The 24,604-nt window shown below is 39.1% G+C and overlaps 2 protein-coding genes and 1 pseudogene across 2 annotated transcripts in view; 1 reads left to right on the forward strand and 2 right to left on the reverse strand.

Moving 5' to 3' along the window:
* The window catches only part of LOC129645610 (uncharacterized), a 61,374-nt gene extending 54,885 nt beyond the window's left edge, over positions 1-6,489 (forward strand). The window contains exon 4 of the mRNA XM_055570915.1: positions 6,105-6,489. Within this exon, the coding sequence (XP_055426890.1) occupies positions 6,105-6,435 (331 nt within the window). The 3' untranslated portion in view covers positions 6,436-6,489. The remainder of the gene's footprint in view (positions 1-6,104) is intronic.
* Positions 6,490-7,364: 875 nt separating this feature from the next.
* On the reverse strand, positions 7,365-9,044 carry LOC129645566 (histone H1t-like; annotated as a pseudogene).
* Positions 9,045-10,853: 1,809 nt separating this feature from the next.
* Positions 10,854-24,546, reverse strand: LOC129645590 (histone H2B type 1-C/E/F/G/I). Its single transcript, XM_055570892.1, has 2 exons — positions 24,055-24,546; positions 10,854-12,231 (listed from the first exon to the last, which is right to left on the reverse strand). The coding sequence occupies exon 1, from the start codon at positions 24,442-24,444 to the stop codon at positions 24,064-24,066; it is 381 nt and encodes a 126-aa protein (XP_055426867.1). The 5' UTR covers positions 24,445-24,546; the 3' UTR covers positions 10,854-12,231; positions 24,055-24,063.
* Between the last annotated feature and the right edge of the window lie 58 nt (positions 24,547-24,604).

Below are 24,604 nucleotides of genomic sequence, written 5' to 3' on the forward strand. Positions count from 1 at the left end.
AGAAGGGTGGTATCATCTGCATATCTGAGGTTATTGATATGTCTCCTGGCAATGGCAATCTTGATTGCAGCTTGTGCTTCATCCAACCCAGCATTTTACATGATGTACTCTGCATATGCAAAATGCTGGGCTGGATGAAGCACAAGCTGCAATCAAGATTGCCATTGCCAGGAGACGTATCAATAACCTCAGATATGCAGATGATACCACCCTTCTGGCAGAAAGTGAAGAAGAACTAAAGAACCTCTTGATGAAAGTGAATATAGGTTATAAGCAGGGTGACAACATACAGCCTTGACATACTCCTTTCCCAATTTGGAACCAGTCTGCTGTTCCATGTCTGGTTCTAACTGTTGCTTCTTGACCTGCATACAGGTTTCTCAAGAGGCAGGTATGGTGGTCTAGTATCCCATCTCTTTAAAAATTTTCCAGTTTGTTGTGATTTACATAGTCAAAGGCATTAGCATAGTCAATGATGCAGAAGTGGATATTTTTCTGGAATTCTCTTGCTTTTTCTATGATCCAGCAGACGTTGGCAATTTGACCTCTGGTTCCTGTGCCTTTCTAAATCAGATACCAACGTTTAAGTTACCTATTTTATTTTACCTCTGGCAAAAACCAGTTACAAGTTTGGTAGTAAGGAGAAGGGCGTCATCTGGTGGCCAACGCCAAAAATGTCACAGTGGTTTTATGACTATAGTGAGTGGGAGTGAGGAGGGGGAGAGGGGTAGGGCGAAGTCCTCAGGGGAAAGGAGGAAAGGAAAACACATAGGATCACCTTTGGAGAAAAGCCCCTGAAATTGTGAGAGGGCAAGGATGAAACTATTCACCAGGTATTTGAATAGCTGCAATCACAGGGCACTGTTGAGCTGCCTTAACTGGGAAAAGAACAGAAGGAAAACAAACAAATCTGGTGAGGCCACCTGCCAGCAGTTGGTTAAGACCTGCTGGGAGGTACAGGCAAAACTTGGTCTTGTGTTATAATAATATAGCCTCAGTGTGCTGTGCACTTGATTCATTCTTCATGTACACACACACACACACACACACACTTAAAAACAAAAGCCTTTCTCTCAAATGCTGCAAGGTTCTTATAAGCTACACACTCTAATCATGACTAGAATTTTAAAATGCATGACTTTAAGCACTGAAGCTATTTACAGATATCTCTAATTTTAATTTCTATGGACTTTGGGTCATCATTGTTTCTTCCCATTTTTGAATAAGTGATTAATATGTAGATTTTAATACAGTATTAAATTATCTCATTGACTATTTTACTAAAAATCCTTGGTTGCCCTGACATCATGCATGCATTTATTACTTGGCCTAGAATGCATACTGGTATCTCACATATTCGGTTTCTGAATAATTTTCTAAGGTGTTTACTCATATATATGAGGGATACATATAGTCTGACTTAAGCAGATGCTTCTAAAGCTTCTATTTCTTGGCTGGATAAAATTGTATTCTCAGTAAAGTCTTCTTTAGCATGAATATTTCCTGAAAGTAATTTTTTTTAAGCTAATAGTTATTGAGTACTTACTAGATGCCAGGCCTTGTTCTAAATGTTAATTTAATTCCTCTGAAGAATCTTGTGACATGTACGCTCTTGTTATTCTGTTACCCTTATTTTGTTGTGTGGAAACCAAGGCACAGAGAGGTTAGTTAACTTGCTGAAGGTTACACAGCTGGAAAATGATCATGCTGATTTTTTTTTTTTTTCCAGCTAGCCTGGCTCAGAGTCAAATTCCTAACCAATACACAATATCTCTCTCTGAGTCAAGAAAACATGTGGTTGATGCCATTGCATGTTTTTATGATACTCCTTTAAGTAACCATTCTGATGCCTAGTGACCCTACCTTGGATATTTCCTGAGTGAGGAGAGGACCAGTTTTAACATTTCAGAATGTTTTGTTTCACACAGGCCAAAATTTCAAGAAACATTCTACTCTTCACATTAACACATTATTAACTGTGGCCTGTTAATTTTTTAAATAACCAGTTATAAAATCTCAATTTTCTATAATTTTTCATAAATATTTTGGACCTTTATTTTCTTTTCACACACAAAATTCTATCAATTCACATTTCTCTTTATTCTCTTTATCATTCAGGGAGTATCGCAGTTTGGGTAGCCTTAAGCACATGTGAATCATTTCTTCACCAGGTTTGGGTAGAAAGTATTGTTATTTTTTAAAAAAAAATCAAATTCTGGCTTTTGACCCAAAGATTCTAAAAGAGAATTTTGCTGTTTTCAGTGCATTTGGTGGGGTGCTGAACATAATACCAATACTTGTATAAACTTCAATGAAAGTCTTGTCAGTTAACCTTACTCTGCAAGTCCATGAACTAGCCCAGATTTTATTCTGTAAACAGAGAGACCACATGGCATTTTCCTAAAACAGCAAGAAACTTGGATAATGCCATGGAGCTTCACTCAGTGTGTAAGAAAGCATTTATTTTAAACATAGGTGTAATAAAGGTCTTTCCTTTGTGTACTTTTGGGTTCACAGTCTTCACCACTAAACAAATGCAAAATCCTTTCTTCGAGCTTTGTGTGTGTGAGTAAGAAAATATTCCATGGAATTTTAAAAATCAAATTTAACTACAAATGTGTTTATAAAAATTTTGAAACAATTGTTTAAGAAAGGATAATATTAGAAACTTGCTTGTCCAAATAGCATTTTCTTCAGTAGGTCAAAATGTGTTAAGAATATTTAGAGGAGAAAACCCACACAGGACAGCAGGCTTTAAAAGTGCAAGTGCAAACAACTTTTAGAAAAGAGTTTGAACTAAAGAGAAAATGCAGGGTGCTTAGGATTTGGTGCTTTGACTGCCATCACCCAGGTTCAATCCCTGGATGGGAAACTGAGATCCTGCAAGACATGTGGTGCAGCCAAAATGGAAAAAATAAAATTAAATAAAGAGGGAAAAGTAAGAACATTTTCTTAAAAGGTTAAGGAGAGGAAATGAGGAAAATAGGGAGAGACACAGTAGATGTATGTTATGGAACCAAAAACACACCAATGGGAATGACAGGAAAAATGAATAATTAGAAAATAGGTCATACCAAAGTAAAGATTGGTTGACTGAAAAAGAGAAATACATTGAAGACTTAGATAGGAAGGAGATAAATCAGCCAGCGGCGAGAGAAGCCCCAGACCAGTAGTGGTGTTCCCAAATGCCTGCAGCTCACTACTGTCAAGTTAGAAATCTCTGGCAGGCAGGCGAAATCAGATGAGATTGTACTTATGCATTTCCTCAACTATAACATTGCTCAAAACTATCTCTACCCAGGGATTCCTTTTTACTAAAGTGCAATTATACCCCCAAAAGTGTTGATATATGCTGGTGATTTTCAACCCTGGCCAAGTATCAGAATTGTCTGTTGAATTTATATATTCCATGGAATGGTATGAGAAGTGAAAGTGAAAGAAAGTCGCTCAGTCGTGTCCGACTCTTTGTGACCCCGTCCATTGGATTTTCCAGGCAAGAATTGAACCCGGGTCTCCCGCATTGTAGGCAGACGCTTTACCATCTGAGCCACCAGGGAAGTCCATTATCATTATGGAATGATATGCATAAATATAAATATATATATTCCTGAACTCTAGTATTTTGACTGAGTTTGTGATGGGTGGTTCTGGGCATTTTATATTTTTAGAAGATGTTTGGTTAACATCACTGTTTTATTTGTTGAAATATTTAATGTATCCACTTAGCCACAACTTGCTTGCAAGGTTTTAATTTGTAGGGTCTTGGTCACATAAATGGGGTTCTGTGATGCTAGGTTCACTTGGAGGATGAGTTCCAGGTGACCCACTCTCTTCCAAGCCACAGGATCAAGTAACACCTGGCTCCTAGAGGAGGATACATTTTTAACATAAATCTATATGTGTATACCCTTTAAATATTTCTATTCTGACAGTCATGACTTTTTGAGTCAATGTCATTGAGAAAAGTTTAGAAAAGAAGAAATTGGGAAAAACGAATAAGAAAAAAGGAACTATATTGTACCTTCATGAATTAAAAAGTATGTGCAGATTTCATGCTTACATATGAACTCTGACTTCATACTTTTCCTCTGTAAGGTTTGACATTTCTTCCTAGCTAAGTCTCCTTATAAGGTGCAAGTTCATAGTGGGAGAGGGTGTTGAAAGGCAAGAGTCTAAAAACTCTCAATTTGGGGCAGAAAAATGTAACCCCACCTAATTATTTTAGAAGTGATATAAACCCTATGCCATGCAGAGCTTTCCTGCCCTCTCCTGGGTCTTTCCTCTCCATTACTGGGTCTCTTCTAGCTTTTTGCCTTAGTCTGATGTTATAGTGTAAGGCTATATTCTCATTCTAAGTCTCACCAATAGACATTTATCTATTAACCAGGATTGGGGTGGGGGTGCGGGGGAGAAGTCTTTTTCTTTTTCAATTTAACTAGAGTGACTCTTACTGTGGAAATTTTCAAAAGCTGCAACTGGAAACTAAAGAGAAATTTTTTGATTGAGAAGTCCTTTTCAAACCATATTCAGATCCAATTCTGTTCTATGTTGCTTAAAAACAAACAAACAAACAAAAACCAGGGACTAGCCTGTCCATAACACTGTAATCTAATCAAAAGCCTCCCAGGTGAGGGCCCTGTAGGCTTAGAAATGACCTTAATCAAGTATTAGCCCCATCCTACGATTAATCCCCAACTCTACAAAACATCCGGAGAAGGCAATGGCACCCCACTCCAGTATTCTTGCATGGAAAATCCCATTGACGGAGGAGCCTGGTAGGCTGCAGTCCATGGGGTCGCGAAGAGTCGGACACGACTGAGCGACTTCACTTTCACTTTTCATTTTCATGCATTGGAGAAGGAAATGGCAACCCACTCCAGTGTTCTTGCCTGGAGAATCCCAAGGACGGCAGAGCCTGGTGGGCTGCCGTCTATGGGGTCGCACATAGTCGGACACAACTGAAACGACTTAGCAGCAGCAGCAGCTACAGAACATGTTTTCTTGTCTCTGAAACTGAAGAAGGTTGAGAAAGGATTAATGGAAAAGAGAAAGGAACTTTTAAGAATTGAAGCCCAATCAGACAGGTGCAGAAGGCCAGGAAGAGGGTCCAGGGGCAACTGATTACTGAAGCCTATCTTTAAGTTCCTTCTCTCACATGTATTTGCCTAAAAAGAAGTCACACAGTACATGTTTGAATGGAGAAATTTGCAATTGTTTTTATTTTTTTTTACTCTTTCCATACACAGGAGTTTTAGTACCAGAACCTCTTCATGGCCAGGCTTATAGTTTGTCTCATTAAAATGCGGCCTTTAAAATGGAAACATTAAAAGAATTGAAAGGGAAAGTCCCGTCACCTATAATTCTATGTTCCTTTACATATTATTGTCACATTCCCCAAGGAACCATTATCTAATTTATTAGTTTTGCTTGCTCATGCTCAGTCGTGTCCGACTCTGCGACCTCATGGACTGTAGCCGGCCAGGCTCCTATGTCCATGGGATTTCCCAGGCAAGAATGCTGGAGTGCGTTGCCGTTTGCTCCTCCAGGGGATCTTCTCCATTCAGGGATGGAACCCGTATCTCCCGCATTGGCAGACTGATTCTTTACCACTGAGCCACCTGGGAAGCCTTAATTTGTTAGTTACCGAGCTATGATTGAAGGCAGAAGGGGAGGACGAGATGGTTGGATAGGATCACCGACTCAATGGACATGAATTCCAGCAAGTTCAGGGAGATGGTGAAGGTCGCAAAGAGTCGGACACGACTGAGTGAACAACAACAACAAAAAGTTATGCAAAGGAAATTTGAAGTGGAGCTCTTTGCTCCATGTCCTTGAGCTGATAAGAAAACACTCAACTTGCAAATAGGCACAGGAAAAAAGTGCAAGACAAAAGAGAAACTAATGCTCTCGTTCGATTGAGGGCCACCTCCCCTGCCAGGAGCTCACCGAAGACCGAGGTTTCCTGACCAATGAAAACACTGAAATATTAATAACCCCCTTCTTGCCCCACCCCCTGAAGACCTAATTTGGAAAAGCCACCTGATCGTGTTGTTTTCAATCAGGTCCGCTTGAATGCTATTTAAAGGGCACTGTCAAGGCCATAGAGTTATTTCGGCAGTAACCATGTCTGGTCGTGGTAAGGGTGGCAAAGGCCTCGGTAAGGGGGGCGCTAAGCGCCACCGCAAAGTATTGCGGGACAACATCCAGGGTATTACTAAGCCAGCTATCCGGCGTCTGGCTCGTCGTGGAGGTGTCAAACGTATCTCTGGTCTTATCTACGAAGAGACGCGGGGGGTGCTGAAAGTGTTTCTGGAAAATGTGATCCGGGACGCGGTCACCTACACGGAGCACGCTAAGCGCAAGACTGTTACCGCCATGGACGTGGTCTACGCGCTCAAACGTCAGGGCCGTACCCTTTACGGTTTTGGTGGTTGAGCAAAGCATCTGCTTGAAACGTTTAGAAAAACTAAAGGCCCTTTTCAGGGCCGCCCAAATGTTCGCTAAAGAGCTGTTGGACGTTACTGAGATGTGTGAGTAAGGAGGTATTTTAAGTGTGAAAGAGAGCTGCCTTAATGCAGTTGACTTCTGAGGGGTTGGGAAGTGTGACTTTTTCATAATGGAAATAGGATTTTAGGCACGGCAAAACAACCACTTATTAAGATACTTGAAGCCTTTAAGTTCTGTGCATTTCGATGTCCAGCCTTCAAACTGGTTGGCTGGCGGTTTTAATGGCACAAAGCTTCGCATTACCGCCCACACAATACATAGCTATGTAAATAAGGGCTCTTTGCGAACAAGCTTTCATTGGCCGAATATCACCGTGGTGAAAAAAACCCACTGCGTTACAAAGCTGATTGCCTGTTAGCCAAGGCATAGAGCTTCATAACGGTACCCGGAACAATCCGATTTATGCCCGGCTCTGAAGGGCGCTGGAACAAAGGCACAGAGTGGTCTAACCGGTTCCGTACAGGTTCGAGTAGTGCTTGGCAGCCGGCCCACGGCTGGGTGGGATGAAGCCAGCCTCCTTTTCCTCTGCAGTGAGTCCCCGGTACAGAAAATGGGCTCAACTGCCTTTTTCAGCAAGTGAAGATTTTTCCTTCACTATCCCAACTCCGTAAAACGCCACTTTACCCAAAGTTCCGAGCTGTGGCTGAGTCTATACAAATCGAAACTATTGTGTGTAGTTATTTTCCATACAGGAAATAATTTTTCTTCAGAGGTCCGATTATACAAATGAATTCAGACAGTGTATGTCCTAGTGAATCATCTGTAGAACACGGCTGTGTGTGAAACTGCTTAAAGTACATAGTTTTGGATTGACTTTGTTCGAAGTCGCGCCAAATACCAAGGCCCAAAACAAGATGAACAGTATAAATGTATTATTTACGAGGATCTTTAAATAAGGCTAAATTACAAATTAGGTAAAAACAAACTAAATTGTTTAAAGTGAAAAAGATGCTTTTCCTAATACAAGCAGGTTTGGAATTTAAAGGTTACATTGAGCCTCCAACATCTCCATGCATCGTTTAACATTTTTCAGCCTGTGTAGGGCAATATGAACAAGACTCACTCTCTTCACTGACAACCACAATTATATTAAGACTATATTACAAAATCAAATGTTAATATATGTGCTTAACATACAGAAAATAATCTAACTGCTTTCATGGTAACGAAGACAAAATTTTCAATATTCTTGCAAATTGTAAAACGAAAACGTTTGATTTACACAAAATTACAGTGGAAAAATGTTTAATAAGTAAAAAAAAAAAAAAAAAAACTTCCCACTAACCCAAATCAAAACCTTGGTTTCCGTATATTAACCCCTTTCCGTATATTAACCCCTGTTAAGTCCATGGATACGGAGTTCAGAACCCTTATACAGAATGATACATAAAACTACATACTGGAGTAGAATTAGGTGAGGAAAAAAACAAAACATGGTAAAACATAGTTGAGGCATGGGGCAGATCTCCACTCAGAAACTAGGCCTAAACTTTAAACGTAGTAGCTCTTGAAGAAGAATTCTCTAGTGGTGCAGATGGTACAGAATATGCCTGCTAATGCAAGATACCTGGGTTTGATCCCTGGATCGGGAAGATCCTCTTAGAGCAGAGAATGGCTGCCCCTTCCAGTATTCTAAGAGCATTTAAGAACTTAAGGAATGTGCCCTGATTTTGTTAGGATGGACAATTCTCTGGAATTGGACAGTACCCATGCTAAAGTATCTGTACTGTATGTTCAATAAGATACATTTCACATCACAGGTTCATTTATCAAATATTTAGAATCAGTAGTCTTCCAGAGACTTCTGGAAACGATGTTACACCCTCCTAAAATCACTTAGGTGGCTCTGAAAAGAGCCTTTGGGTTCTATGAAATCTGGTGAAGAAATGTTACTTCTTGGTTGTTGCTTTCCTAGTATTAGTTTTCTGCAGGGTCAGCTTAGGATTCCCAGTTTTGGGCTTTCCTGCCCTGGCCTTCACTGGACTCTTCCGTTGTTTGTCTTTGCTTTTTTTAGCTTTCCGCCCGTTCCTAGCAGCTTTCTGGGTTGTCGTGGCCCTCGGCTTCTTAGCTCTTTTGTTGGCTTTACCATTCTTCGGAGACTTTGAATCTCTGGATAAGGCCAGCTTCCTACTCTTCGCAGCAGCAGGTTTTTTTTACTTTTCCCTTACTAAGCTCAGGAACAGCCTTGCTGAGCTTGAAAGAGCCGGACGCACCGGTACCCCTAGTCTGTACCAGGATTCCCTTGCTCACCAGGCCTTTGAGACCCAGCTTGATGCGACTGTTGTTTTTCTCCACATCGTAACCTGCGGCTGATAGTGCTTTTTTCAGCGCAGTCAAGGACATGCCAGCCCTCTCCTGGGAGACCTTAAGTGCCTCAGTAATCAACTTGGACACTGATGCCCTTGCTGTCTTCCGATTTACACCCGTCAAGCCAACAGGTTTCTTTACCCGCTTCCTCGCTTGAGGTTTGTCCATGGAAGCCGGAACCTGGACGGCTGAGCGGCAGGCACCGTCTCGGACATAACAGCAAAGAAAAACAAAACATTCCATTCAGCAAGTACGCTAAAGAGTCGCGGGTTGTGGGGGAGGAGACCCTCAGGGCCTTATATAGGGCAGGGCACGCTGTGATTGGCTCATCACTCAGGCACCGCCCCCGCCTCTTGGGGGAGGAGCATTTGTGTTTGTTTCACTTCCAAAAACTGAATAGCTCAAAAATCTCTTGCACGAACTGCCCAGGTTCTACTGCTGAATAATCCAGAGAGATACAGATTTCAGATGCCTTTTCAATTTTTAATGAAAAATGACTCTGTATGCCAAAGCTATTCAATAAAGCTCTCAATTGTCATCACAATTTAGAGAGAAGAACAAAACTTCCTCTTTTCCTTGTAAATATAAAAGTAATTTTAAACGAAAGACTTATCTCATGTTTCCTGAGTGGTCTTCCAAATAGTTGGCTTCCAGTCGGTGGAAAAAATAAATTATTCACACCTTTATTCTAGTTGAAAATTATTTATGTACATAAGGGAAGTAACACAGATATCTTAGATGTCTCACTGCAGACTTGAAAGATGCTTTTAGAATTGTTGAAAAAACTTCAGGGTACCACCTTATTTGGGCAAACACAATCTAATAAACCATGATCTACAGGCATGTGGATTGTTTGTGACTAAAACAACTTCTCAGTCTCTACAGCTTGATAGCAGACCCTCAAGCATGAAGTAAATAATATGGATCTCACGCATGATATCTGCTTGGCCAAAATCAGGTCCCCTTGTGGCTGGCGTCCTAAACTGAGTTTTGTTTCTGGTTTCATTAGTTGAAACCTTACCCCTATGTCCACCCCCATCTCCTTGACACTTCACTGTAAAAAAAAAACAACTACTACTACTCAAGGAAACAGATACAATCCCTCCCCTTAATATAAAATGTGAGGCAGGAACCCTGATATGAAGAGTTCATTGGAAACCACAGACCCAGATCTCTAAAAGGACTGGCCTGGCAGGTGTGTCTACAGAGCTGTGGGGAAAGAATGATTACGATACTGTAATACTTCTTCTTCTGAAATACTTCAGAGGAAATCAGATGGTGAGACTTGCAAACTTCTGATTGCAAAGTAAAATAGAAAAATCTTTCATTCTTTGTTTCACATCCATGCACCCACATGTGCACGTACACACAAACATCTGAAACAAAAACTCTGAAAACAATGCTACCTTAAGGGTTCTCTGATATATTTTAATCTAGTTTATTTTTTAAAAATGCTAGCTGTAAATCATTAGATTGATTTCACAGCCTACTAATACATTCTGACCCTTTGAAAATTTTTTCTCCTTAGATTACAGCTTACTGAGGACTCTCTTTTAACGTGTATTTGGTTTCCCTGAACTTTGGTGATCCCTTAGAGGTTGTGCCATTAAATGTCAGTGATTTAGGGTTGGGTTATGGAATGGACAGAATATATCATTGCCATAAAAATAACAAAGAATGGAATTTTAAAAAATTCTTAGATTCCATAATTTAATATTCATAGAAAAAAGATTCATATTTTGCATTATAAATCTAAAATATACCATAAAAACAAGCTCACACATATATACAGTATATATGTGAGAATCGTTGTCCCAAATATTTTTCCCTCAAAAAGTAAAAAAAAAAAAGTAGGAATTCATTTTATATATGAGGAACCTGAGTCACAGAAAAGTCACATAACTTGCCTAAAGTCTTAGAGCTAGTGAGCAGGAAAGCTGGGACTTTATTTCAAGAAGTCTATCTTCAAAAGGCTCTGCTTCTCCCATCTCACTCTTAGTCTTCTCAGGCTACTCAAACAAAGTAGACTGGTGGCTTAAACAATAGAAATTTATTTCTTCACAGCTCTGGAGGCTAGAAAAGGCCAGGGTGCCAGCATGGTCAGGTTCCGGTGACAACTTTTCCTATCCTATAGACAGCTGCCTTCTTGCTGTGTCCTTATACAGTCTGTCTTTAGTGCATGCGCACCAGAAGAGTGATGGCTCCCTCTTTCTCTTCTTTTGAGACCTGGAATCCTATTGGATTAGGGACCCATCTTTATGACCTCTTTAACCTAAATTACCTCCTAAAAGCTCTGTCTCCAAATATAGTTACAAAAGGGGTTAGGGTCTTAGTAAATTAATTTGGAGAGGGGCAGTGCCTAAGTCAATCCATAGCCCCACTTCTCTCATGTACTGGTTAGGAGGCTTATATGAGACAATGTAGGTAAAAGCACTTTTAGTTACACAGGGCCAAACATGGTTCATTATTCCAGCATTGTCCTGGACAGAGGAGGCACCTGATAAATAGTTTTTTCTTGATCTTAACCTAAGATCCTACCTACTTATTCTTTACATGGTGCTTTCCCATGGAATGATTGCAGGCACGTCCATTATTTTACAGCAGTTTATTTTTTATGGGGTCATGGCTAGTAAAAGCATGGGAAAAAATACTACCTCTACTCATAATAAAGGAAATTACAGTTCAATTTTTTTTTAATCTATCTGGTTAACAATGCTTTAAAAGTGTTCTCAGTAAAAATGACAGCTATGAAAACAAGACTTTTAAAATTATACTGGGATTATAAACTGGCATAGTCCTTCTGAAAGGCAATTTGACAATGTATATATTAAGAACATTAAAAAATGATTTTACCTTGGGATTTAGTATTCTACTTCTAGAAGTCTATTCTAAGGAAATAAATATTTAAACAGAGATTTACATACAAAGAAGTGTGACCTATATGATTTATAATGCATAAAAATGGAACTCAATCTAAATAGCCAGTAACAGAGGACTACTTGCATAGGTAATAATATACCCATTAAAAAATGTGTTTCTAGGCATATTACCTAGAAAACTCGATATGTGTACATACATAGCATGATACTTAAATTTGGTTTTTAAATGACATATTTTTATAGGTGAATCTCATATATGTTCATATTTATATATTCATAGGTCTTATAGAAAAGAGATACTAAGATTTAATTTTGTTATGTATTTTTCTTCTTGCAAATTTCTCAAATAACCATTTAATATTTTTATACTCAAAATAAATGCCTTAGCCAGGTTCTCATTGATTTTTCTATGATTGTTGAAAATATCTTTTATCTGCTTCTGGTATCAGTCATTTTCATTGACTTATTTTTGAGATATAATAAAGTCCAGCAGTGACCAGTAGTGGGAAAATACTTTTCTAAAGCCCATTTGCTCCTCCTGTAAAAAAAAAAAAAAAAGATAGATTGATTAATTCACCTCTATAATTCATCAAATATCTGATACTGACTCAGAACAACAATAATCACAATGGCTAATGTTCTTTGGGTGTTTGTTCTGTGCTGGGCAGTGCTCTAACCACTTTATAGGTACCAATGGATTTATTCTTGCACAAGCTTCTGAGGTACCTATAATGGTACTCTGTGGTTTATAGTTGAGGAAATTAAGGCTCGGAGAGATTGAGTTTCCCAGGTGGGACAGCTGTTAAATGGTGTGCCATCCTCTACAGTAAACCCAAACCCTCCAATGCTTAAGTCTGTGTGCACTTGTAAATAAAAGATGAGCATGATCTAGTTAGTGTCCAGTAAGTCAGGTTTGAGTTCAGTCTTGAAGGGCGGGTACTCATTTAACAGGTGAGGAAAGACTGTTAGGGCTTTTCACAAAGGAGACATAGTGACAAAGGCCAGGCGGTGGGGATTTTCTAGGGTGAGGTGCTTTGTGGTGAGCCTTGTGGAACCGCTTATGAGGATGAGGAAAGTGCTTGCATGATGACAGGTTGATGAGTTCCAGCTTGTTATTCCCACATTAAGCAGTTTTAACAGTTCCCAGAAGCCTCCCTTCTCTCAGATGCTCATCCCTCTGGGCTGCTGGCAGATGAAGTCATTCCCCACTTTTCAATAAGCCAAATCAAGCATCTAATGGAAATATACCCAAATGCTTAGTCTCTTTCTTGGGTTGTTACAAAGTGCATTTTCCAACTCCTCCTCGGGTGCTAGAAGAAGAGACAAGTACTCAAGACACTTCAAAAGTAGATTGTATAGGACTTTGATTTCTCTTCTTTTTCTCATTCCTGGGTCTTCCTCCAAGAGCTGGGTAAGCACTTTGCAACTAATATTTTATTGTTTGAAAATAAACTGAGTTAACAGAGGAAAGCACTTAGACTAGTAGCTGGCTCATACTAAGTGCTACACTAGTATTAGCTACTCTTGTTATATTGAACATTTTAATGAGTGCTAATGTACAAATTATATCTACCGATCCTCTTGATTCCCCTGTTTTACATTTTCCCATTCAATAGCACTAATTCCTTTCTCATATTCTATATAATTACTTATTGTAACTATTGCTTGTTGCCTATCTTCCCTAGCTGAGATGTAAGCTCCAAGAGGACAGTGACTGTCTTTTTCCAAGAGATCATCACTGAAGATGGCTCCTTAGCCTCTAAATGAACAAGAACCAGAGGATGGTCCATAGGGCCAAAGGAGAAAGGGAAGGAACCCTTCCTTAGACCATCCTGTCTACATTCAACTCTGTCTACAGTGCAACTCTGTCTACATTCCTTCTGTGGTAGAAATATCAAAGAGGGAGTTCTAGCATATGTGGGAGGCTAAAAACCAAGAAAAGCAAAGCACGTGCAAATCTGACTACAGTATAGAACATGAGAGAAAGAGACCACAGACAGAGGGCAGGGGGAAGAGCCCATCAAATTGTGTTTCATGTCAGTAAATGTAGGTATGTCATTAGACATTTGACCAAACCCATAGAACGTACAACATCAAGAATGAATCCTAAGGTCAACTACAGACTGTGGGTGATCATGCTGTTGTGTCAATATAAGCTCATCCTTGGTTGGTTAAAATGTATATATATACCATTCTGATGAGTGATGTTGATAATGGGCAAGGCTACGTGTGTGTGTGTGTGTGTGTGTGTGTGGTGGGGGAGGTAGGGGATATTTTAGAAATCTCTGTACCTCCCTCTCAATTTTGTTGTAAACCAAAACTGATCTAAAAATATCTTATAAAAATATATATGCAGAAAAAAAAAATTCAATCCACTCACACTATTTATATCTAGAATTGATGGAATCAGGCTCAGTCTCGGATGTTTAGAGTCAAGGATGCTGAGCACTTTCCAGAACCTCCAAAAAACTTTCACCATGATGCTCGCTGGTATCCTTGACCCACCTTGGAGGTTAGCAGGCATTCTTCCTTTCAAGATCTCAGAACTTGCATCATCTCTGTAGAATTCTTAAATATGTAATTGTATTTGTTTCTTTCAATTTTAAAAAATATATGTATTTCAGTGCACTAAAGCCAAAATGCATGTGTTTAAAAATCTAGTGAGTAACATTTATCATCTGAACTGTTCATGCACATCCAGCAATAAAAAGGGCACATTTAAATCTTTGATGTTTTTATATCTTGTCCTACAACTGAGATAAGATCAATTATATTAGGGGAAAAAGTGAAAAGAAAATAAAGAAAAAGAAGAAGAGGAGTAGAGGAGAGAAAAAAGAAAATGAGAATAAGGTTTTATCTTTATTGCTTTTGAAGCCAATTCTTTTACTGTTCGAGAACTTGGGCTGAAAGTGATAAGATCAAGGTTTTACCCCAGTATCTCCTCCTCTATCTATGTCAGTTTCCTCACAGAATGAGACAAGCCTCAGCATATTTGTTCCTTCATCTCTCTGAGCCTGCAGCTGGGACATCTAACACCATGAATACCCATAGAAAGACAAAACTAGCTCTTTCTATTAATTACAATACAAATTGCTTATTAGATGATAAGGTTATGTGACTCTTTAAATAAGCAAATCAAAGCCTCATTTTCCTCTCTCAGAACTGAGGTGGGACAATAAGAAAGTTGCTGATTCTCCAAATTTACTTTCTTTTTCCTAATTTACAGTAGGCTGCAGTCCATGGGGTCGCTAAGAGTCGGACACGACTGAGCGACTTCACTTTCACTTTTCACTTTCATGCATTGGAGAAGGAAATGGCAACCCACTCCAGTGTTCTTGCCTGGAGAATCCCAGGGACGGGGGAGCCTGGTGGGCTGCCGTCTATGGGGTTGCACAGAGTCGGACACGACTGAAGTGACTTAGCATAGCATAGCATAGTACCTGAGAATACATCAAGCTGATTTTCAGAGTCCAAAAAGTTTAATCAGTCTAGATTGGCTGACAAGTTCACAGGCAACTGTGTATTTGACCCAATTTATTTTTATGCTTAGTCATCCAGGATTGCACAAGGTGAAAGTTTGGAAAAGCTAACTCATTTTTAATGCTTTTGAATTTAGGTCTGTTGGACTGCAAAGTACTGAATCTATACATCTTTACAAATCTGGAGGTTTCAAGACAAATGATAGCTATCATTCTTTATGTCCTTAGGTATATGCTTAGGGATCTAATCAAGTATAAATGGAGAAAGAAAATGCATGTTCATTCAACTTGTTGGGCCAATGTAAATTCAGTGGAATCCACTGGCAATCTTTTCATATTGCTTTTGAAATTCCTATCAAGGTCTTCAGTCATAAGCTGCCTTAGTTCCCTTTAGGATGTAAAGAAGGATATAAGTGAAACTTGTCAAACATCACACAAAAAGTGAGTACCTACTATGGGCCAGGCACTCTTCAAAGTGTGTTCTATGCATTAAAGGTGTTTAGTTTTTTTTCATTAAAGGTCTTTGATCGTCACAAATATCTAGAAGGTACGTGCTATTACTATCATCCTCAAGATAGAGAAGCAGCACAGAGAGATTAATGGCTTGCATCAGTCTCAGAGCTAATAATTGGCAAGCTGGGAGTTAAATTTGGAGGTTCTGTCTCCAGGGGCTACACTTTAGTCATCAGGGAGCAATATTGTGCTGTCACTTTACTGGCATCATATCATTTCTAGGACAAATATTTTAATTTGTCATTTCATTTAATCCTCACCCTATCTTCATAAGTAGGTAATTATTATCACCACACAGGCTCAGAATAGTAGGTCTGTCAAACAGTAACTCAAAGTTGTTCTATTAATTATTAGCACACTGTTTACTTGTGTATAAGGTATGTCAAGCAATAGATTATTTCATCCAAAAAGGTCAAGAAAGATGTCTATATAATAGAAAGAAGAGAGAAAATGCCTGCAGAATGTTCATGAACAGGATATCATGTTTGTACATTATTTTCAGTAGGAAAGAGTTCACTCTGGACAATCTGTCCTTACATAGACCAAAGAGGATTTAAAAATAATAATAATGATGATTCTCTATAAATTCTCAAGATTGGCTGTGAAGCATAATGTGATAGGCTGCCTCTGTGTAATATATTCCACCAACTCTCAATCAGTATTTTCATTTTAAGTAGGCTATATCTTCACCATTTCCAGCATCCAAGTCTCTCAACTTCCCCACTTTGATCAAGACTTATAAAGCTGTAGTGGGTTTTAGTCTCCTCTTTGGAACATTTTGTCATCTGCATATCAAACAGAGGAGGAGAACAAAAAGTTCATGAGCGCAATCACATATACAACAAGAAATATTTGAAATCTCTTTTATCTTCAAGTACTTAATTGATATGTCTTAAATAGAAGAAATAGAAATAGAAGAAAACAATAGAATGGGAAAGACTAGAGATCTCTTCGAACAAAGCTAGTGGAGGTGATGTAATTCCAGTTGAGCTATTTCGAACAAAACTAGTGGAGGTAATGGAATTCCAGTTGAGCTATTTCAAATTCTAAAAGATGATGCTGTGAAAGTGCTGCCTTCAATATGCCAGCAAATTTGGAAAACTAGCAGGGGCCACAGGACTGGGAAAGGTCAGTTTTCATTCCAATCCCAAAGAAAGGCGATACCAAAGAATGCTCAAACTACTGCACAATTGCACTCATCTCACAGGCTAGCAAAGTAATGCTCAAAATTATCCAAGCCAGGCTTCAACAGTACATGAACCATGAACTTCCAGATATTCAAGTTGGATTTAGAAAAGGCAGAGGAACCAGAGATCAAATTCCCAACATTTCTGGATCATCGAAAAAGCAAGAGAGTTCCAGAAAAACATCTACTTCTGCTTTATTGACTATGCCAAAGCCTTTGACTCTGTGGATCACAATAAACTGTGGAAAATTCTGAAAGAGATGGGAATACCAGACCACCTGACCTGCCTCTTGAGAAATCTGTATGCAGTTCAAGAAGCAACAGTTACAACTGGGCATGGAACAACAGACTTGTTCCAGATAGGAAAAGGCGTACGTCACGGTTGTATATTGTCACCTTGCTTATTTAACTTTTATGCAGAGTACATCATGAGAAACACTGGGCTGGAAGAAGCACAAGCTGGAATCAAGATTGCCGGGAGAAATATCAATAACCTCAGATATGCAGATGATACTACCCTTATGGCAGAAAGTGAAGAAGAACTAAAGAGCCTCTTGATGCAAGTGAAAGACGCGAGTGAAAAAGTAGACTTAAAGCTCAACATTCAGAAAACTAAGATCATGGCATCCATTCCCATCACTTTATGGCAAATAGATGGGGAAACAATGGAAACAGTGACAGACTTTATTTTTTAGGCTCCAAAATCACCACAGATGGTGACTGCAGCCATGAAATTGAAAGACATTTGCTCTTTGGAAGAAAAGTTATGACCAACCTAGCTGCTAACTGCTGCTCCTAAGTTACTTCAGTCGTGTCTGACTCTGTGTGACCCCATAGACTGCAGCCACCAGGCTCCTCCATCCCTGGGATTCTCCAGGCAAGAACACTGGAGTGACTTGCCATTTCCTTCTCCAATGCATGAAAGTGAAAAGTAAAAGTGAAGTCGCTCAGTCGTGTCCGACTCTTAGAGACCCCATGGACTGCAGCCTACCAGGCTCCTCCATCCATGGGATTTTCCAGGCAAAGTACTGGAGTGGGGTGTGACCAACCTAGACAGCTTATTAAAAGCAGAGACATTTGCCAACAAAGGTCCATCTAGTCAAAGCTATGGTTTTTCCAGTAGTCACGTATGGATGTAAGAGTCGGACTATAAAGAAAGCTGAGCACCAAGTATTGATGCTTTTGAATTGTGGTGTTGGAGAAGACTCTTGAGAGTCCCTTGGACTACAAGGAGATCCAATCAGTCCATCCTAAAGGGAAGCAGTCCTAAATATTCATTGGAAGGACTGATGCTGAAGCTGAAACTCCAGTACTTTGGCCACCTGATGCAAAGAACTGACTCATTTGAAAAGACCCTGATTCTGGGCAAGATTGAAGGCAGGAGGAGAAGGGGATTACAGAGGATGAGATGGTTGGGTGGCATCACTGACTCAATGGACATGAGTTTGAGTAAGCTCTGGGAGTTGGTGATGGACCGGGAGGCCTGGTGTGCTGCAGTCCATGGGGTCACAGAGAGTTGGACATGACCGAGCGACTGAACTGAACTGAACTGAAAATAGAAGAACAGTTCTCAAAGATCATTTTCATGGAATTAAGTTAAATAAGTGTCATTTTTTCTAATTGCAGTTTTAACTATTTGAGCCATACTCAGAAATAGATTATGGAGTACACAGTCTTTTGTTCAAGAACTTTTAGTCAAGGTACAGAGGACTATGTTCTAAGGGTTTTAAATTATTTTCAAATACTTGTGAGTCCTTATTCTCTCAGTAATGATCCCATGTACTGTAGCTGGCCAGGCTCCTCAGTCCATGGAATTTTCCAGGCAGGAATACTGGAGTGAGTTACCATTTCCTCCTTCAAGAGATCTTCCCAACCCATGACTCAAACCCATGTCTCATGTGACTCCCACATTAGCAGGCACTGCAGCACCCGGGAAAGCCAAACACAGAGAGTCTTCTTATACATGGGAAGAACAAATCTGAAATCTAATCATTGGAAAAACCGATAACGGAGAAAAGGTCAAAGAGTAACACAAAAGGAAGAAGAAGGAAAAAGCGATCTATTCTAGATCTCATCTGGATCTGTAGAATCTTAAGAGGAAGACTTCCTACCTCCAAAATTCTGAAAATCTTTTAGTAAGCCTCCAGATTCACTTTCCAATGAGAGTGTATATCCAAGTGGTAAAATTCTAAATGTGTTTACTATGTGAAAAAAATAATCCATTTGTCCTGAAGCTTAAAAACACTCATAGTTTAAAATACTGGAAATGGCCTTTTCTAGCATTATTAAGGGCTTCCGTGGTGGCTCAGGTGGTAAAAAGAATCCGCCTGCAACTCGGGATACCTGGGTTGGGAATATCCCCTGGAGGAGGGCATGGCAACCCACTCCAGTATTCTTGCCTGGAGAATCGCCATGAACAGAGGAGACTGGTGGGCTATAGTCCATGGGGTTGCAAAGAGTCAGACATGACTAAGCACAGCATAGCATTGTTAAAAGTTGACATTTTTTTTAAATGTCTCTTTTAATACAACTTTTAATTTTATATTAGGTAGAGGTGTGTCTGTTGAAGTCTTTGTGTAGATTGCATTTATTTTATATATGATAAGTGTAGCTAACATTAGTTTCAGGAAACATCTGATAATTGAAACATGTCAAGTGAAGAAAAGACAAGTCACATGGATTTTTCAGTACAATTTCAAATGATAAGAGTTTGAGACTACTCAGATGTAAATCATATTATCATTATTATTATGGTTAGAAGTAAAATTTTGGTATAGTAAAAATAAAATTTTTATTTTTATAGTAAAAATTAAATCTTTTGGGTAATTATACTTTAAATTTGTATTATCTCCTTAGCAGTTAGTGGGTCATATAGATAAAATATTCTTATTAGAACATATCAATCTATGATCTCATTTTTTATTATTTAAAAGGATTACAGATATTCCCAGGTTGTAAAAAAAAAAAAATCCATATATTTTGAAACAATAACATGAAATTGGCTTGTTAATGTGCACTGTCCCACCTTTATGGTTTTTAAAGTTATACTAATTGGAGATAAGGCAAGATTCAATCACTTGTTACACCTTTGAGCTAATCAACATTTTTGTAAAATCTGAACTAGTTTGTGCTTGCTGTTGGAGTTATTTTTGGCTACATGACTATAAAGTCTGTGGGTGGTTTTACCAACAGTATGAGAGATTTGGATAGTCAATTTTGAGGGGATGGTTGATAAATATAATTATAAATTCAAAATTTTTAACAGCAGCTTTAAAGTGCATTTACTTTATTAGCATAAATAAGACAGCACATATTAAATTGAATTTACTACGTTAATGCATGCTTCCCCAGTGGTTCAGATGGTAAAAATCTGCCTGCAATGCAGGAGACCCAGGTTTGATCCCTGGATAAGGATGATACCCTGGAGAGGGGAATGGCAACCCATTCCAGTATTTTTGCCTGGGGAATTCCATGGACAGAGGAGTCATGGGGTCGCAAGAAGTCAGACACAACTGAGTGACTTACACACACATGTCACGTTAATGAACAATAACAACTTCCCATTAAATGAACAGACCAAACACAGCCATTGTCTGTGCATAGATTTGTGTTTCTCTGTAGCTATAGTACTTGGTTAGAGTCAGAGCTGTTTGTATTAACAACAGCCCTTTTAGGAAGCAGGCAATTGTATTCCCTCACAGGCATAAAGAAACTGGGAGGCCATCCAAAACCTTCCTTGTTCTCTGGGCTCACATGTATCCTTTACTTACACCCTTTACAAATTTAAAGTGCCAAAAACAACCATACCTATTCCCATTCTCCGAAGGCATCTATATGCTCTCTAACCTATTAATCTATGATCATTCTCAACTGTGTAAAAATAAAAGGCTTGCACAGTTCTACTTGTTTTTAGTGATGTGTATTTCGTACTCTCCAATTTAGAAATTGCTCAGGTATCCAAAGATTAGGCATTCATTTACTCAATTTAATACCACCTAAATTTTGTAATATCTATAAACTTTGAATTCACGATTTAAGTTGACACAGAGTCAATACGATTTGTAATCTTATAAAAATTAATTCCATTTTAAAAGTGACATTACCTATCCACTTTATCACTATCTTGTGATAATTTAGTTCAATGCATGGTTAACATAATGTAGAATTTTAAATAAATAGATGTTAACTCATCTAATCACTAAACCGAGTTGAAGTAATTTAGCAAATTTAAATTAGCTCTTTTTTTTTGAAAGAAAATAATCCCTAAACTTGTGTAAACTAGATTATGGTAACATTACTTTTACATTATGACAATAATAAATAAAAAGACATAGATCCATTTTGTAAAGCAAAATTTTAAGCCAGTAAATTTATCCAAAAAGTTATATTAGAAATATTTGATTTTTTCCTATAGAATTACATGCCATGTATTAAAATATTTAAGTTGTTTTAAGATAGTGGAGTAGTTCTGTTTCTTATCTCCTAACTTGTTAACAATCACCACTAATTAAATGCAGTGAAACTTTGTCTTTTTTTGCCTGAGTAACCACTTAAGACGTAGCCACATTTAAAGAATCAGGAGAATTTGATTTTCCTCTTATTTTAAATTGATGTATTTAGCCTTTATTTAAGCTATTTAAAATTTGAGTTTACATTATAATTTTTAAAATTTCCTGCTGAAGTAGATAATTTCTTAAAAATTATTTGTATTCATAAAGCTTTAAGATTCTCAATCACCATACAATTTTTAGAGGAGCTAATTGTGAAATGTAACAAAAATTAAAGATATTTAATTTAAAAACAGCACAGAGATTTAAGTATGTTAATCGGTTAAACAAACAAATGTGATTATGATTAGAGATGCCTTGGGGAACACCATCGCTGAGAATATGAGTAAAGTCTCTCATATCCTTCAAAGGTTGGTGGGAAATTCTAGTTTCCAGTGCCATATCCCTCACAATGAACTCTTTAAGGATTGTAAACTATTAAATTTTTGTTTTAATACAGGTATTGGAAGTGCTCTCTCTTTTTTTTAAAGTGATTCAATAGCTCTATTTATAATGGCCTATTTTCTTCTCTCTCCTCTCTAACTTTACTTAAAGAAGAGACAATTTATTATTATTATTTTATTTTTTTTTAATTACTGAATCATAAACTTTTGAGGCTTCAGGATACCAAGACAGGCCAATTCCATGAAGATTCTATTTCCTTGTTTTTTTCCTTCAGTTTACTGTTCGGTCTACAACTTTATTAAGGTAAAAAGTTTTAGGTGGCTATTTTATATTTACATTATTTTTGAAGCAGGAATATTGCTTTTGCTGATAGTAACAATTATTTGGACTCGTATTGAGTAATCACAGAAACAGTTTTGAAAGAAACTCTGATTTCTAGTTAAAAGAACACACAGTATATAGACACAAAACACTAAATACAGTGGATCCCATCAAGGCTAGAAAGATAAACACCAGCTTCCTGATCCTGTGTTCTCAATTGCCAGAGAATATAAGAATCCTCAAACAACCCCCAAAAGATTAAGAAATGAACCAAATTCGACCTGTCCTTTGCCACCAATTAGGTGACTCAGGGGTGAAGAATCCACCTATAATGCAAGAGACTTGGCAAGAGCCTCAGGTTCAATATCTGGGTCCGGAAGATTCCTTGGAGAAGCAAATGGCAACCCACTCTAGTATTCTTGCCTGGAAATCCCATGGAGAAAGGACCCTGGCAGTCTACAGCTCATGAGGTCACGAAGAGTTGGACACAACTTGGCGACTCAACAGGAACAAAATCTCTTACTGTGTGTGGGCGATCAGTTGCTCCGGCTCAGTCCTTCAGTCAATTTTCCAGGCAAGAATACTGGAGTTGGGTTGCCATTTCCTACTCCAAGAAGATCTACAAGATCCAGGGGATCTTCTTGATCCAGGGATGGTTGCATCTCCTCCACAGGCAGGTGGATTGAATTCTTTACCACTGCGCCAATCACCTAATGATCTAATCATAAAACCACTAATGTGTATCCAATCTAAGCACCAAATCAAGAAGAAAACTGGGCAAAAATAAATTTCAGCATGCAGCCAAGGGAAGAGAAACAGGAAACTCAAAAGTGCCCAGGGCTAAACGAGGTATATATTCAGGTCACATTTCTATTGATTCCTAAGGTAAGACTCAGGTAAACAATGTCTCGGTGGACTTTTCAGAAATAAACTGTCAAGTGTTAATGATTAGCCAGCCTGCTCTTGTACTGAAGAGAAATCAAGCAAGAATTACTTCATCCAACAGACAAACCAGAATTTATATGTGAGAAAAACAGGAAGACAACGAAATAAAAATCTTGTAGGCAGCCTGGGTTTTCTGAACTTATGTTTGAACCTAATTTTCAAACCCATGTTTGAACCTATTTTGGGTAAACAGGCAGTGAGGAGAGGTTGGTCTGATTGGGATCCTCAAGCATGGGGCAGGCTCACTAGAGGTATAGAAAAAAAAAATCCTATGACAGCTGTTAAGGGACTTGGAAACATAGTTTGAGGAGCTGGTGTGAAAAGCATATGCCATTGACCTATATTTACACTTGTACGTTATTTAGGCCGGGGCTGCACATCATTTTTTAGCATACCTTCCAGGTTAGGCAGCCAGTGATTGTGGAACTGTTCCAATGGAGGCCTGACTAGCGAGCGTCAGACAGGTCTCTTGTTTTTCGCAGGTGTCAAAGAAAACTTAGCACTGAGGAACACAGGGTTTGTTTCCTTTGTAGCACAGATTTTATGCCTTTAGTCTACTCACCTTTTTTAGAAAATGGATACGTTACTACGAGGTGCGCTCTTCCCCTCCCCCAACCCGTCCCGCCCAGCGACTGCCTGGTTTGGGAATTTTGTGTGCTTCACAATGCATGCTAAATACAATTGCGACCCTTTTCCTCAGCCCGCCTAGTTTCCCCGCCTTCCGTTACTAGCCCTCAGTTCAGCCGTGATGGAGACTTGTCGAATTGCAAGCCTTTTAAACTGATATTTCAATACACCAGCCTCCTTTTCAGTGTTTTTATAATTTCTCATTCAGATTAACGTACTAGTTCCGTCAGTCCTTAGGCCCATTAATGCAAGTCTAACGTACATAGATTACAGCTCTCTCTGTGCACACGTGGGTGGCTCTTAAAAGAGCCTTTGGGGTTAGGTGTAAAGACGCTTACTTGGCAAATTTACTTGGAGCTGGTGTACTTGGTGACAGCCTTGGTACCCTCGGACACGGCGTGTTTGGCCAACTCCCCGGGCAACAGCAGGCGCACGGCCGTCTGGATCTCCCTGGAGGTGATGGTCGAGCGCTTGTTGTAATGCGCCAGGCGTGATGCCTCGCCCGCAATACGCTCGAAGATGTCGTTGACGAAGGAGTTCATGATGCCCATGGCCTTGGACGAGATGCCAGTGTCCGGGTGGACCTGCTTCAGCACCTTGTACACATACACAGAGTAGCTCTCCTTGCGGCTGCGCTTGCGCTTCTTCCCATCTTTCTTCTGGGCCTTGGTCACCGCCTTCTTGGAGCCCTTCTTCGGGGCAGGAGCGGACTTGGCTGGCTCAGGCATTTTAAAACCTGAAAACACAAAAGATAAATGGAAAATAGGAAGCGGATTTCTGCTACTTATAGGGCCTTTATGCTAATGAGGGATGCAGAGCGTGTCTTAGTTAATTGGAAGATAAACAGCAAGGTTGTCATCTATGGGCAGAACTATGCAAATGAGGTAT

The sequence above is a fragment of the Bubalus kerabau genome, chromosome 3 (assembly GCF_029407905.1).
Source record: "Bubalus kerabau isolate K-KA32 ecotype Philippines breed swamp buffalo chromosome 3, PCC_UOA_SB_1v2, whole genome shotgun sequence".
NCBI lineage: Eukaryota > Metazoa > Chordata > Mammalia > Artiodactyla > Bovidae > Bubalus > Bubalus kerabau.

What these genes read in the sequence shown, in the direction of transcription:
- LOC129645590 (XM_055570892.1), bottom strand. Translation starts at nt 24,444, where the DNA reads ATGCCTGAGCCAGCCAAGTCCGCTCCTGCCCCGAAGAAGGGCTCCAAG.